We start from the raw sequence: 14001 nt of genomic DNA on the forward strand, positions 1-14001 counted from the left end.
CCCTAAATAATGCTATCAAGGTTGTATATCTTGGTGTAATATTCATAATTCCACTGTTAACTGGGCTTATGACCCGCGTAGTGCCTGACTATGCTTGTGAGGTGTTTGGCAAAAAAAAAAAAGGTTACTTAGTAGTGTCACCAGGCAGTAATAACTCTTGGGCCTCTGGGGGCTTACTTGGATCCCTAGTGCATATGGTGGCGTAACAGGTCTGGCATAAACAGAAGAGACATTTAGCCCCAGGTTTTCAAAAGGGGACGCTGCTCCAGGAAACATGAAGCAGCAAGGTAAAAGCAGTCGAGCAAAGGTGTCCTCCGCGCGTTCCCACTGCCCCCTTCCTGCTCGTTAGAGAAGCGAGGCCAAAACTGAGCCCGAGTCTTCTTCTATCTGGCGACCCAGAAACCAGAAAGCACCCAGAGGCGGGAGAAGCATAGGCGGGCCAGAATGGAAAGACAGCCGCTGCCCAGAGCCGTGAGGGTCAGACACTTCTTTCGTTACCTAAAAACAGGCGGGGGATGGAGAAGCCACACCTGGACCCAGGCGTGCCTCACCTTCGGCTCCCCGCTGAGCTGACGCCGGGATTGGCAGGAATTCTCCCCTGCAGCCCCCAGCTTAGGACAGCCACTGCCATTTCCGAAGCGGCTCTCGGGGGAAAATGGCCAGAAAGCGCGTAGTGGCTCCTTTAAGGCTCCTCCTAGCCCTCCCTCCCCCGCCCACGTGACCCGGGGCGGCCGCGCGCCGGCTCGGCCCCCCGCGCAAGCGGCGATGGCGGCGGCGGCGGGAGCTGCAGCGGCGGCGGCCGCCGAGGTGCGGAAGGGGAGGGGGAGAGGCGGGTGCATGCCCGCGCGCGCGCCCGGGGGAAGCGCGCGCCCGTGCAATGCTCCGGGGGTGCAACGGGGCCGGGGGGCCCGGACGGGACCTGCAGCAATCCGGAGGGCCAGCACCGGGGGCGGATGAGGGGACCAGGGGGTGGGAGGTGGGGGGAGTGGGCACGGAGGCGCGCGTGCAGCCGCCGGCTGCCCCCGAGTGGGCGGCGGGCGCCGGGGCCCCAGGAGCACGCGCGAGGGGCACGAGGGGCCGTCCACCGGGCTGGGGGGCAGCGGGCGCTGGAGGGGTTGGTGCCCGGGGTCCCCGCGGCCTGGGGGACAAAGGGGGAGCGGCGCGTGCAGCCGGGAGGAGGGGGCGGGGCCGGGGCGCAGAGGCCCCGCCCCCTCCCCCTCCTCTCTTCTCGGCCCCTGAGATGCGGGGTCTGCCGAGAGGGAGGGGGCTAATGCGGGCCCGGGGGAGGGGTCGTGCGGCCCCCCCGGGCAGCCGAGGCCGCGGAAGGGGGGGGCCCCATAGAGGAAGAGGTAGGCCCCGGAGCCTACTCTCTCTTCCCAGAGCCCAGGCGTCCTGGGCTCCCCAACTTCCTACTGGGCTGACCAGCCCTCCTATACCTTGTGTCCCCTGCCAGGGGGAGGCCCCTGCTGAGATGGGGGCGCTGGTGCTGGAGAAGGAGCCTAGAGGAGCCACTGAGAGAGGTGAGTGCAGTAGAAACGGGCCCAGTTGGACCTTCACCTCCCCCAACACAGGATTCCCTGAGACCTTAGCCCTGAACTTTTTCTTTTCCCTTACAGTTCATGGCTCTTTGGGGGACACCCCTCGTAGTGAAGAGACCCTGCCCAAGGCCAGCCCTGACTCCCTGGAGCCTGCAGGCCCCTCATCCCCCGCCTCTGTCACAGTCACCGTGGGCGATGAGGGGGCTGACACCCCTGTGGGAGCCACACCACTCATTGGGGATGAACCTGAGAATCTCGAGGGAGATGGGGACCTCCATGGGGGCCGCATCCTGCTGGGTGAGAGGCTGGGGAGCCTGGAGGGGTGAGGTGGGGTATCCTCTGACCACTTTCCCTCTTATCTTGCCTCTGCCTGCCTGCCTGTCTGTCTTCCAGGCCATGCCACAAAGTCATTCCCTTCTTCCCCCAGCAAGGGGGGTGCCTGTCCCAGCCGGGCCAAGATGTCAATGACAGGGGCTGGAAAATCACCCCCATCAGTCCAGAGTTTGGCTATGCGGCTGCTGAGTATGCCAGGGGCCCAAGGGGCGGCTACAGCGGGGCCTGAACCCCCTGTAGCCACACCCAGCCCAGAGGGGCAGCCCAAGGTCCACCGAGCCAGAAAAACCATGTCCAAACCAGGAAATGGGCAGGTGAGAATTGGGGGGGAGGGAGGCAGGCATGGGGGTGGGGAGACCAGAGTAATCCACTGTGAACCCCTTGTGGACTTTTTTTTTACAGTTTAGCTTCAGACTTTTTCTCATCTATTCATGGCGCCACGTAGTTACCTAGGGGCCACTGTGTGTTAAATTCTGGGCTGGGCTTAATCTGAACAAACAGACAAGTTCCTGTCTTCCTGGAGTTTACATTCTTGGGGAGAGGGGACTAGAAAAAACAAAGGTTCCAGAGTTAATGATGTAGTTAACATCGTAATTATTCTTACGGTAATGACTGTCTAAGGAACTTCAAACTCTCTACCTCAAAGTAGGCCCCAAGGGAGCTTTTTCCTCCCTTTGAAACTGCCCCTACTTCCTTTTTCAAAGGGTTTCTAAGGGTTTCTCCTGTGAATCCCTACAGGGAAGGAGGTGAGGGAAAGAAAACCCCAGAATTTCAGAAGCTTTATGACAATGTTTTTGGGGCTCCTGGTATCATTTTGTTCTGGATATGGTTTAGGCAGCTTTGGGCAAGGCATGAACCTTTGTTTTCTCGTCTGTAAAATGGGTAAAGAGGGCCTGCTTCTGAGTGCTTGAAGAGGTGAGTGTTAGGTGTGGGATGTGCTTAACACACTTTCTCTCGGGAGAAGGAGTTCTCAGTCATTGCCACATTCTGGTTTATTGGAGCTTCAGATGGCATTTTTGAGGGTGTGGCTCGCCCACCCCACCCTCATCCAGGGCTCCAGGCTAATCCAGGCAGAACTGCAGATGTTCCCTGACCCTAAGTGTGCTCCCTCTTGTCCCCTAGCCCCCAGTCCCTGAGAAGCGGCCCCCTGAAGTGCAGCATTTCCGCATGAGTGATGACGTGCACTCGATGGGGAAGATGACCTCAGGTCAGTCCCAACCCCCACCCGCTGGCCACTTGATAAGACCTGTCCTGAGGGTTTAAGGACAGGCCTTGCTCCTTTTTCTCTCTCTCTCTCTCCTTCCAGAGGTGGCCAAAAGGAGGAAGCTGAACGTGGGAGGTGGCCTGGTGAGCCTGGAGAGGCAGAAAACAAGGCCTCTCCACCTGGGGGGCGGGGGGGGGGGCGCTGCATCCTGTCCCCAGGGGAAATGGGAGGCGGGAGTACCAGCAGCTTCCATTTTTCTGATCTTTTCTTCCTAGTCGGAGGAGTTGGGTTCTACGCGGGGTTCGGGAGAAGTGACCGTGGAGAAAGGGGATCCAGGGTCCCTGGAGGAGTGGGAGACAGTGGTGGGGGACGACTTCAGCCTCTACTACGACTCCTATTCTGTGGATGAGCGTGTGGACTCCGACAGCAAGGTGAGAAGGAGCCAGCCTACCTCCCTGCCAGCACCCACCTCGCCCAAGGCTCACTCTCCAGGCCTTCCTGCCCTTCCCCCCCCCCAGCTTTCTTTCATTTTTACCTGTGACACCCCCTAATTCACCACCCCATCCTCTTTATAACTTCTTCCCCGTGTGTGCTCCACCCCCATCCCCTTGCCCCTCCCCAAGGTGGTAACCGCCCTCCTCAACTTTGGGTTTAGCATCCCACTTTGTTGTTTGTTTGCTTATTTATTCTTTTGCTCTTGGTTTGGTTTTGTCTCATACGTGTTTGCTTATGCAGTATAATGCTGTTCTACCCGACATGCTTTTTATTTAACATGATATCATGGGAAATTTCAAATACGTAAAAAAGAACAAACGGTAAGCTCTCACGAAGCCTCAGCCGGCTCCAGCAATTGTCAGTACACGGCGGCTCTTGACTCAGCTCTTCCTCCCCCAGCCTGCCCACCTCCCAGACCGTTGTAAAGTAGCCATCACATCGTTTTATCTGGAACTGTTTCCATATGTATCTCTAAACATGAGGCCTCTTCCTGTGTTTTAATATCACGGCTTCACTGTGTTCACAACCTCAAAAATGTCCCAGGGACTCCTTAAAACCATCACCCTGCTACCAGGGTTCACAGTGCCTCCGTGGTTTCGTAAATGGGGTTTTGTTTGTCCGGATTCAAAAGCGCTCCATCCACTGGTTTGATTGACATTTGCCTTAGGTCTCTCTTGATGCACGGGTGCCCCTGGCTTTGAAAAAGAAGTTTTTCTTGTCATGTATTTGTTGAAGGAACCAGGTCACTTGTAATACAGAATTTCTCAAATGTAGGTATTTGCTGATTGGGTGGGGACTGACATGTTCCTCCCTGCCCAATATTTCTTGTAAACTAGATCTAGAAGCATGATCAGCTTCGGGTGATTTGGGGGTTTTTTGGTTTTGTTTTGTTTTTAATGGTAAGAAGATTGATAGCTAGTATGCATGCTTCCTATTGCATCACATCAGGAGGCATAGAGCATCTCATCTTTTTATCGGTCCTATTTAAGATTGGTCAGTGGATTTATGGAATGTCAACTTCGTCCTTATTGTAAAGTTCCTCATTAGCTTTTCATCTAGCGTTTTGAGCAGCCGGGGGTAGTCTTATCTCCGTGTGAACTTCATAAAGAGTATTAAACCATGTGCTTGTTTTCTGGAACTTGTTTTTCCTTACTCTGTTGCCAAGATTCACACACATTGTTGTAAGTGAGTTTTTGACAGCTGTCTAACATTCAGCACCCTTTCTCTCTTTTCCTGTCCGTGCTCACCTCCTGCAGGGAGCCATCCTGGGATAGTAGTAGCAGCTCTTTATCCTGCTTCATTGTCTCAGTCTTGGGGGTTGGATATGTCCTGCCCTCTGCCTGTCTCCCAAGCTCCCGCCAAGAGAGCGCTGTGGCCTGGAGGTTGCTGTTTCCTCAGACCTGCCTTGCCTCTCTCCCAGTCTGAGGTTGAAGCTCTGGCTGAACAACTGAGTGAGGAGGAAGAGGAGGAGGAGGAGGAGGAAGAAGAAGAAGAGGAGGAGGAGGAGGAAGAGGAAGAAGAAGAGGAAGACGAGGAGTCAGGCAATCAGTCTGACAGGGTAAGGGCTGGAGGCTAGCATCCCAGGAAGTGGGGGGCTGTGGGACCCGAGGTCTGAGTCCTCAGAGGGGAGGAGGGGAGAGGGGTCGTGGGCTAGGGGCCAGGCTCTCTAGTTCTTCCTCCATCCCAGAGTGGCTCCAGTGGCCGGCGCAAAGCCAAGAAGAAATGGCGGAAGGACAGCCCATGGGTGAAGCCGTCCAGGAAACGGCGGAAGCGCGAGCCTCCCCGGGCCAAGGAGCCACGAGGTGAGGAGGCTCCTCTGCTTTTGGGTCCCCTCCTCCAGCCCCCCTCCCGGCCCCCAGAGAGCGGGCACTAACACCCGCCCACGCATGTGCTCACGCACGTACAGCCGCACGTACCCACGCGTCCGGGCATCTGTGAGCTCGCACTCTCACTCTCTCTGTCTCTGTGTCAGGAGTGAATGGTGTGGGCTCCTCAGGCCCCAGTGAGTACATGGAGGTCCCTCTGGGGTCCCTGGAGCTGCCCAGCGAGGGGACCCTCTCCCCCAACCACGCTGGTAATTGCCGATTGCTGGGATGGCGAGCCACTAGGGGGCACCCTCTGGGCTGGAGGGAATGGGGAGGAGCGGGACCCCACTGGAGCCGAGGTGTCTGTCCATGGCCAGGCTTTGGGAGTTCTAGAGTGCAGAGGGAAAGGCATGGCAGGGGTGAGAGGCCCCACCAGGGGTCCCTGTGGGGGATGGGAATGGCCTCCTTCAGCTCCCTTTTCCCTCCGTCCAAGGGGTATCCAATGATACATCTTCCCTGGAGACGGAGCGGGGCTTTGAGGAGTTGCCCCTCTGCAGCTGCCGCATGGAGGCTCCCAAGATTGACCGCATCAGCGAGAGAGCTGGGCACAAGTGCATGGCCACGGAGAGTGTGGACGGAGAGGTGGGCCTGAGGGCCAGTAGGAGAGGCACTGGCAGTGGGGGCCCGGCTCCAGGCCCCAGCCTCACCCTCTCCCTGCCCGTTCTCACCGCCACAGCTGTCAGGCTGCAATGCCGCCATCCTCAAGCGGGAGACCATGAGGCCATCGAGCCGCGTGGCGCTCATGGTGCTCTGTGAGACCCACCGTGCCCGCATGGTCAAGCACCACTGCTGCCCAGGCTGTGGCTACTTCTGTACAGCGGTGAGCGACCGGTGGGGCGGACAGGCAGCTGTGCCCCGCGGGGGAGGGCTCTCCCGGAGCCTGACCGCCTTGTTCCCCAGGGCACCTTCCTGGAGTGCCACCCTGACTTCCGTGTGGCCCACCGCTTCCACAAGGCCTGTGTGTCCCAGCTGAACGGCATGGTCTTCTGTCCCCACTGTGGGGAGGATGCATCTGAGGCCCAGGAGGTGACCATCCCCCGGGGGGATGGGGTGACCCCACCAGCTGGCACTGCAGCCCCTGCCCCCCCACCCCTGGCTCAGGATGCCCCCGGGAGAGCAGACACTTCCCAGCCCAGGTACTGGCCTCCCCCTTCCCAACCGTCCGTTCCCTGCCCAGCGCCATTGCTTGTAGACATCAGCACCTTCTCTCACAGTGCCCGGATGCGAGGGCATGGGGAGCCCCGGCGCCCACCCTGCGACCCTCTGGCTGACACCATCGACAGCTCGGGGCCCTCCCTGACCCTTCCCAATGGGGGCTGCCTGTCAGCTGTGGGGCTGCCCCCGGGACCCGGCCGCGAAGCCCTGGAGAAAGCCCTGGTCATCCAGGAGTCCGAGAGGTGAATGAGGGGTTGCTCTCGGGGAGGGCGGCTGGGGCTGGGGCTGGAAGGTGGGTCTGCAGGTGCTGAGGGGGATGCTCCTTCTGAGGAGCCCACCCCTCTCCCTCACCGTGGCAGGCGGAAGAAGCTCCGTTTCCACCCCCGGCAGTTGTACCTGTCAGTGAAGCAGGGGGAGCTGCAGAAGGTGATCCTGATGCTGTGTGAGTATTCCGCTCACTTGTTTGTTTTGCGAACCTTGCTGGAACAGCACTTACCCGCCAGATGCTGGGTGCAGGGCCGGGAGCAGTGAAGGTCATTGTCCTTCCCCAAGTCACTTAGCGGGGAGGGGAAGACAGACACACAGATAACCTGTAATGATGGGGACAGTGGTGACAATGAGTCCATAGGTGCTGGGGACGGTGCTGAGTCACTTCAACCTTCCCAGTGGAAGCCCAGAGAGGTTAACTATGTTGCCCAGGACAGGGCCCTGACAGCCTTCCCGGAGGAGGTCCCACCCCCACCCCCCACCCCCGCCAGCTCACTTACCACTTGTCCTTCCCTCTTCCGGTGTGGCGGGCTCTCCCCGCAGTGGACAACCTGGACCCCAACTTCCAGAGCGATCAGCAGAGCAAGCGCACGCCCCTGCACGCGGCCGCCCAGAAGGGCTCCGTGGAGATCTGCCACGTGCTGCTGCAGGTCAGCCCGGGCCCGGCCCTCTGCCTCATGGACCATGCCCTCACACCCCCTCCCTCGCCCAGCCCTTCTGTGGCGCCAGCCCACGTGCACCCTCCTTGCAGGCGGGAGCCAACATCAATGCGGTAGACAAGCAGCAGCGGACACCTCTGATGGAGGCCGTGGTGAACAACCACCTGGAGGTAGCCCGCTACATGGTGCAGCGTGGCGGCTGCGTCTACAGCAAGGTGTGCTGGGCGGGCCAGCGGGGCACAGGCCAGAGGCCGGGTCTGACCTGCTGGCAGGGCGCTCATCTGCCCGCATCTCCCTCAGGAGGAGGACGGCTCCACCTGCCTCCACCACGCAGCCAAAATTGGGAACTTGGAGATGGTCAGCCTGCTGCTCAGCACGGGACAGGTGGACGTTAACGCCCAGGTCAGCGGCCTGGCTGCCTGCCCAGCCCCCTTCCTCCAGGTCCTGGGCTCAGCTTCGGGCTTCGGGCCCCCTTTCGGCCTCCACGGACCTCTGACCCTTTCCCTGAATCTTAGCCCTGTTCCAGTCTGTCCCCATCTCTTTCTCCCTCCTCATTTGTATTATTTTCTTTACTTTTCTCTTTTTTGCTCTTTCTATCAGTTTCCAGAATGATGAGTTGCTGCCTTAATCTCTAGAAATGTGCAGTGATGCTCTTTTTTACCTCTTTGTTTGTTATATGTTGGGTGTGTTTTAGCCTATTACAGTCACTCTTTAATCTGAATTGTTCCATTGTTTGTCCAGGAGGAGCCCTTCAACTAGGCTCCTGTGGCTTTTGATACAACCCAGCAACTTCTGAGAGCATCTTTACCTTTTTAGCACATTGCCTGCACCAGGCTCAATCTGCCATTTCTCTAGGAGAGTCTGGTTCTTAAATGGGAAATATTTTTTAGAGACTGCAGTCTGGGTGCTTAGGAGTGGTTTTGCTGTTGGGTCATCATACTCTAGGACTTGAGTGGAAAGACCTAGGAAATGTGTGTTTTCTAGAAAGAAAAAAATTACTCCACAACTTTGAGTAGTAGATGCTATTAGTCCCATTTCATAGATCGGGAAACTGAGACCCAGAGAGGTGAAGAGAGTTACCCAGGGTACCACAGCATGTGAGTGGTGGAGCTGAGACTCATGCTTGGAGTCTAGCTCTGGGGCCTATGCTCTAGACCACACGCTGCTTTGGTAAGCAGGGCCAGCTGCTGGGCGGACCCTGGGCCCCTCACCCTCCTCCCTCTCTCCCCACCCACAGGACAGTGGGGGGTGGACGCCCATTATCTGGGCCGCAGAGCACAAGCACATTGAGGTGATCCGCATGCTGCTGACCCGGGGCGCCGACGTCACGCTCACGGACAACGTGAGATTCTAGCGGGGGTTGGGGGAGGTGGGGGCTGCCCTGGCCCTCTCTGAGCTGGGTTCAAGGGCTCACGGCTTGGGCCCACCCCCGCCCCTCCCACCTGCATAGGAGGAAAACATCTGCCTGCACTGGGCTTCCTTCACCGGCAGTGCGGCCATCGCCGAGGTCCTCCTCAATGCCCGCTGTGACCTCCATGCAGTCAACTACCACGGGGACACGCCCCTGCACATCGCGGCACGGGAGAGCTACCACGACTGCGTGCTGTGAGCCCCTGCCCGCCCCATAGCCTGGCACCCCGACGCCGGCTCGCGGCCCCAGGCCCCACAGGCTTCCTGTCCCCTCCCAGGTTGTTCCTGTCACGCGGGGCGAACCCGGAGCTACGCAACAAGGAAGGGGACACAGCATGGGACCTGACTCCTGAGCGCTCCGATGTGTGGTTTGCGCTGCAGCTCAACCGCAAGCTTCGGCTGGGAGTGGGAAATCGGGCCGTCCGCACTGAGAAGATTATCTGCCGGTGAGGCCCTCTGCACCTGGAACAGCCTTCTGCCCCCTCCCCAAGCCCTGTTGAACCCTCAGAACATCCCTCAGACCCTCCCCAGGCTCCGTTGAATCCCCAGAGCCAACCCCCAACCAGGATGCCAGATACAGTAAATGAGAATAGAGCTAAATGAGGATTTCAGAGGAGCTGTGCCTGTTTTTTAGTGTTAAGAGGGTCCCATGCAGTAGTGGGGACATTCTTAGTTATCTGAAATCCAGTTTTCATGGGGTGTCCTGCGGTTTATTTGGCAGCCTTGCTCCCCTTGCCCGCCCACCCAGAACCACTCCCTTCCCTCCCACGGCCCCAGGAACCTCTCAGGCCTCTCCTTGCACCTAGTGGACCCCCGCACCCCCTCCTCTAGCGCCCCCAGCCCCATCTCCCTTCTGTCAGGGATGTGGCTCGGGGCTATGAGAACGTGCCTATTCCCTGTGTCAACGGCGTGGACGGGGAGCCCTGCCCTGAGGATTACAAGTACATCTCGGAGAACTGTGAGACGTCCACCATGAACATCGACCGCAACATCACCCACTTGCAAGTGAGTGGGGGGCCCTGCACCCTCTCAGAGGGACATCCAGGGCTGCCAGGGACAGTTGGACAAGTCGTGGGCCAACAGGGGAGCGGGGCCAAGAGGGAACTCAGGTGTGGGCTTGCATCCATCTGGGAAAGGCTCCTTTTTTTAGGCCACATGAAGGTATATGGGCTCACGGTAGCCCCGGGACACCCCTGTCAGCAGCATCTTGATTCCCCCTCACACTGGGACCATCAGCACCCACTGTCCTAAAATAATGACCTCAGAGGAAGGCCAGTGGCTGGGGGTCAGGGAGCGCTGGTTGCTGAGGGGACAAGGCCGCTTCTGAGGGCCGAGCTAACCCTGCCCCCTGCCCCAGCACTGCACGTGCGTGGATGACTGTTCCAGCTCCAACTGCCTCTGCGGTCAACTCAGCATTCGCTGCTGGTATGACAAGGTGCGTGTGCTTGCCCCGCTCACCGCCGCCAGGGTGCAAACCAGCGGCCCACTGGGGTCCTGGTCTCTGAGCTCAGCTCACATGGCCTCCCCCAGCCCGTCCTCCCCGGCTGTGGGGTTGGGAGCCCCGCGGTGGGCACCACGTGGAAACCACTTGTCCTTCCCTCCCTCGACCCCAGGACGGGCGGCTGCTCCAGGAATTTAACAAGATCGAGCCCCCACTGATATTCGAGTGTAACCAGGCGTGCTCCTGCTGGAGAAACTGCAAGAACCGGGTGGTGCAGAGCGGCATCAAGTGAGGCCCACCCCTGCAGCCCGCCCTCAGCCCACCTCACCCCCGCGCCCCTCCACCTAACACCAGCCTCTCCCCCGCCCCCCAGAGTGCGACTGCAGCTCTACCGAACAGCCAAGATGGGCTGGGGGGTCCGCGCCCTGCAGACCATCCCCCAGGGCACCTTCATCTGCGAGTGAGTAGGGGTCAGGGGCTGGGTGCCCACCCGCAGCTGACTCTCAGGTCTCCCTCCGCTCTCCTCCCTGACGGGCACTGCACCTCCCTGGCCCCCAGGCTGCCCAGACCGCAGAGCTCCTGCCACCACTGCCACACCGCCCCTCCCCTGCCTTTCCAAGCTGGGAGACAGACCTGGGTTTGAGCCGCAGTCTGCTGCTGAGCATCCTTGGCCAGGTTCTTAATCTCTCTGAGCCTCATTTCTCTTGTCTGCACAATGGAGGTGATAAGGCAACTTTTCCGTCCACCTCCACTTTCTTTTCCCAGCATCTGTCACCATCCCTGTCTCCTGCCCGGCTCCTCCCCCACGGCTTGCAGACTTCATCTAGGCCTCCTTTGGCCCCATTTCCCTATTTAAGGGATCATCCATTTTCTCTTGTTTCTTTTTTTTTTTTTTAAGATTTTATTTATTTATTTGAGAGAGAGAAAACAAGTGGGGTAGGGGCAGAGGGAGAAGCAGGCTCCCCACTGAGCAGGGAGCCCGATGCAGGGCTTGATGCAGGACTCGATCCCAGGACTCTGGGATCATGACCTGAACCGAAGGCAGATGCTTAACTGAGCCACCCTGGCACCCCCATTTCCTCTTTATTGGGTCATCTTTTGGGGCGCCTGGGTGACTCAGTCGTTAAGTGTCTGCCTCCGGCTCAGGTCGTGATCCCAGGGTCCTGGGATCGAGCCCCGCATCGGGCTCCCTGCTCCGCGGGAAGCCTGCTTCTCCCTCTCCCGCTCCCCCTGCTTGTGTTCTTGCTCTCGCTGTGTCTCTCTCTGTCATATAAATAAATAAAAACCTTAAAAAAAAAGAATAATTCTTGGGTCATCTCTCGACTTTGTTCAAATGGCCCCTCCCTCCCTCCTGGACCTTGAGTTCCCCACCATGGGCTCACTGCTCGTCCCTGCCGGAATCGGCCTCTGCCCTCACCCTTTGGCTGATGCTGCCTCTCTGCAGCCTGCACCCGCCCCAGGTCTTGGTCCTCATTCCGGTGCCTGCTACCCGCCTTGCTCTGGTTCCCGTGACACTGTCCTCATCTGGACTCCCCCTTCCTTCCTCTTCACCAGCTTCTCTTCCTCTGCTTTCTCAGGGTGGCTGTCCTTGTCCCCAGCGCCTTCCCAGAATCCCTCACGGCCCCTGTGGCTCCATCCATTCTTGCAGGCCTGCCGTCTCTCCTGTCCTGCAGCCTGGCCTCGCCAGCACGGGCTGGGTGACTCCTAGTGCACACACCTCCCAGTCACTAAGCCCGCACGGATTGCCCCACCCAAACCAGCTGCCCGCAAATACGGGTCCCCTTCATCACAGGGGCTTGGCGTCAACCTGCTCCCTGATTCTGCCTCCGGCTCAGCTCAGGCCCTGCCCTTTACCTTCCCCGCGGCTCCTCCTCCAGCTCATCCCCAGCCCACCGGCCCCCAGCTTCCCCCACATGTGCCAGTCCTGCCCGTTGTTCCAGCTGTCTAGCAGTAGACCCCAGCCGGCTGCAGGAGGCCCTGTGTGTCCCCTCCCATGCTAGTGTCCCCTTGTTCTTCCTCCTGCTCCTCACTCCAGCTGGGAGCTGCCCACCTCCCCCAGCCCGTGATGCCTGATGTCCGCTGTCCGTGCCCGCTCTGCCTTGGCTGCGCACCCCAGCCATGTAGATCTGTGGGATCCGTGGATGCGGAGTGGGGCAGTTGACAGATCGTGAAGGAGGATTCCGCGGGGTTCTGAAGAGGGACAGGGCCTGGAGCTGGCTCCCGATAACCCCCGCTCACCTTCAGAACCACCACTTCCTGTCCCACAGGTATGTCGGGGAGCTGATCTCTGATGCCGAGGCTGATGTGAGAGAGGATGATTCCTACCTCTTCGACTTAGACAACAAGGTGGGCAGGAGACCCCTCTGTGCCTTGCAGCCGGTCAGCAGATGGAAACGTGGGGAGGAGGGACTGGGGGTCCGTCCGTGGGTGGGGAGGTTGGCCAGGCAAACAGGGTAGTGGTGATGTGAAGAGTGCTGCCCTCCCCTCAGGATGGAGAGGTGTACTGCATCGATGCCCGTTACTATGGCAACATCAGCCGCTTCATCAACCACCTGTGTGACCCCAACATCATCCCCGTCCGGGTCTTCATGCTGCACCAAGACCTGCGCTTTCCACGCATTGCCTTCTTCAGTTCCCGAGACATCCGGACTGGGGAGGAGCTGGGGTGAGGTGTCTCCGGGGTGTGCCCGGGGTGTGGGAGATGCAGCGAGCCTGGGACCAGACGCCGGAGGCTGGAGCGTGCCTGGTGTCTAGGCATGGATTAGAGCCGAGCCTGTCAAGACAGTATGAATGGAGTCCTGGGCCTCACAGATTTTGATTCAGTAGATCTGGGATGGAGCCCAGGATTCTGCACGTCTGACAAGTGCGCAGGCAGGGCTAGTGCGGTGGGTCCTTGCGCAGGGAAGGGCTGGGAGCCTGTTGGAGACCGTGGGGGTGGGTGCTTTGGGGTAGGCCTGGGCCACTGGCTCTGGATCCTGTAGCCTCCTGTCCTCCTCCTACAGGTTTGACTATGGTGACCGCTTCTGGGACATCAAAAGCAAATACTTCACTTGTCAGTGTGGCTCGGAGAAATGCAAGCACTCCGCCGAGGCCATCGCCCTGGAACAGAGCCGCCTGGCGCGCCTAGACCCCCACCCCGAGCTGCTGCCCGAGCTCAGCTCCCTGCCCCCCGTCAATCCCTGAGAGCGGACCACACGCACACCCCACCCCCGGGTGGCCGCCAGCTCAGCAGCCCCCTTGGCCACTTGCTGCTCACAGCCCACACCTTGGGGCGCTGCCATCTTCTCTCCCCTCCCCCTTCACACATTCCTTGGCCCAAGACCCCAGCCAGGCCCTGGAGGTCTGACAGCCCCTCTCTCCCAGAGCTGGTTCCTCCCTGGGAGGGTAACTTCAGGGCTGGCCACTCCCTGTTCCCCATCCTCAGCTGAAATTCGATGAATTGAAATTGGGCCTCTATGCCAGCTCGTTTCCTTTGTTCTCAATAAATACTGGGTTTGGTAATAAACTGTCTTGATGACTGTTGGGCTGGGGGCTTGGTCAGGGCGGAAACACACACAGCTAGAAGGAATGTGGGTCCAAGGGACCAAGCAGGATGGGAAGCAGGCTGGACAGGTGTGGCTGGTGTGGACAGCCA

At 59.3% G+C, this 14001-nt stretch overlaps 1 protein-coding gene across 4 annotated transcripts; it reads left to right on the plus strand.

Annotated features, from left to right (window-relative positions):
- The first annotated feature begins 737 nt into the window (after window positions 1-737).
- EHMT2 (euchromatic histone lysine methyltransferase 2) lies at window positions 738-13872 on the plus strand. Of its 4 annotated transcripts, XM_025862420.2 has the most exons (28): window positions 738-807; window positions 1454-1520; window positions 1617-1835; window positions 1932-2185; window positions 2994-3078; window positions 3178-3218; window positions 3351-3506; window positions 4991-5128; window positions 5258-5372; window positions 5543-5644; window positions 5869-6017; window positions 6112-6255; window positions 6336-6571; window positions 6650-6832; window positions 6950-7032; window positions 7401-7507; window positions 7609-7731; window positions 7817-7918; window positions 8754-8858; window positions 8967-9121; window positions 9205-9372; window positions 9787-9931; window positions 10284-10361; window positions 10540-10655; window positions 10741-10827; window positions 12635-12713; window positions 12857-13032; window positions 13370-13872. In XM_025862420.2, exons 1-28 carry the CDS (start codon window positions 766-768, stop codon window positions 13548-13550), a joined length of 3636 nt encoding a protein of 1211 aa, XP_025718205.1. In that variant the 5' UTR covers window positions 738-765; the 3' UTR covers window positions 13551-13872. The 4 variants fall into 4 exon arrangements, with proteins under 4 accessions (XP_025718205.1, XP_073740861.1, XP_073740860.1 ...); XM_073884760.1 differs by lacking the exon at window positions 5543-5644; XM_073884758.1 differs by lacking the exon at window positions 738-807 and having other exon boundaries at window positions 1196-1520.
- Window positions 13873-14001: the final 129 nt, after the last annotated feature.

The sequence above is a fragment of the Callorhinus ursinus genome, unplaced genomic scaffold, assembly GCF_003265705.2.
Source record: "Callorhinus ursinus isolate GAN/ISIS: 27379988/994484 unplaced genomic scaffold, GSC_fseal_2.0 scaffold59, whole genome shotgun sequence".
Classification (NCBI taxonomy): domain Eukaryota; kingdom Metazoa; phylum Chordata; class Mammalia; order Carnivora; family Otariidae; genus Callorhinus; species Callorhinus ursinus.

Bases quoted from the DNA above. Each gene is read 5' to 3' on its own strand.
- EHMT2 (XM_073884758.1), top strand. From the start codon at position 1,241: ATGCGGGGTCTGCCGAGAGGGAGGGGGCTAATGCGGGCCCGGGGGAGG. The intron at 6,833-6,949 runs GTGAATGAGGGG...TCACCGTGGCAG, and splicing joins GTCATCCAGGAGTCCGAGAG to GCGGAAGAAGCTCCGTTTCC. The intron at 9,932-10,283 runs GTGAGTGGGGGG...CCCCTGCCCCAG, and splicing joins GCAACATCACCCACTTGCAA to CACTGCACGTGCGTGGATGA.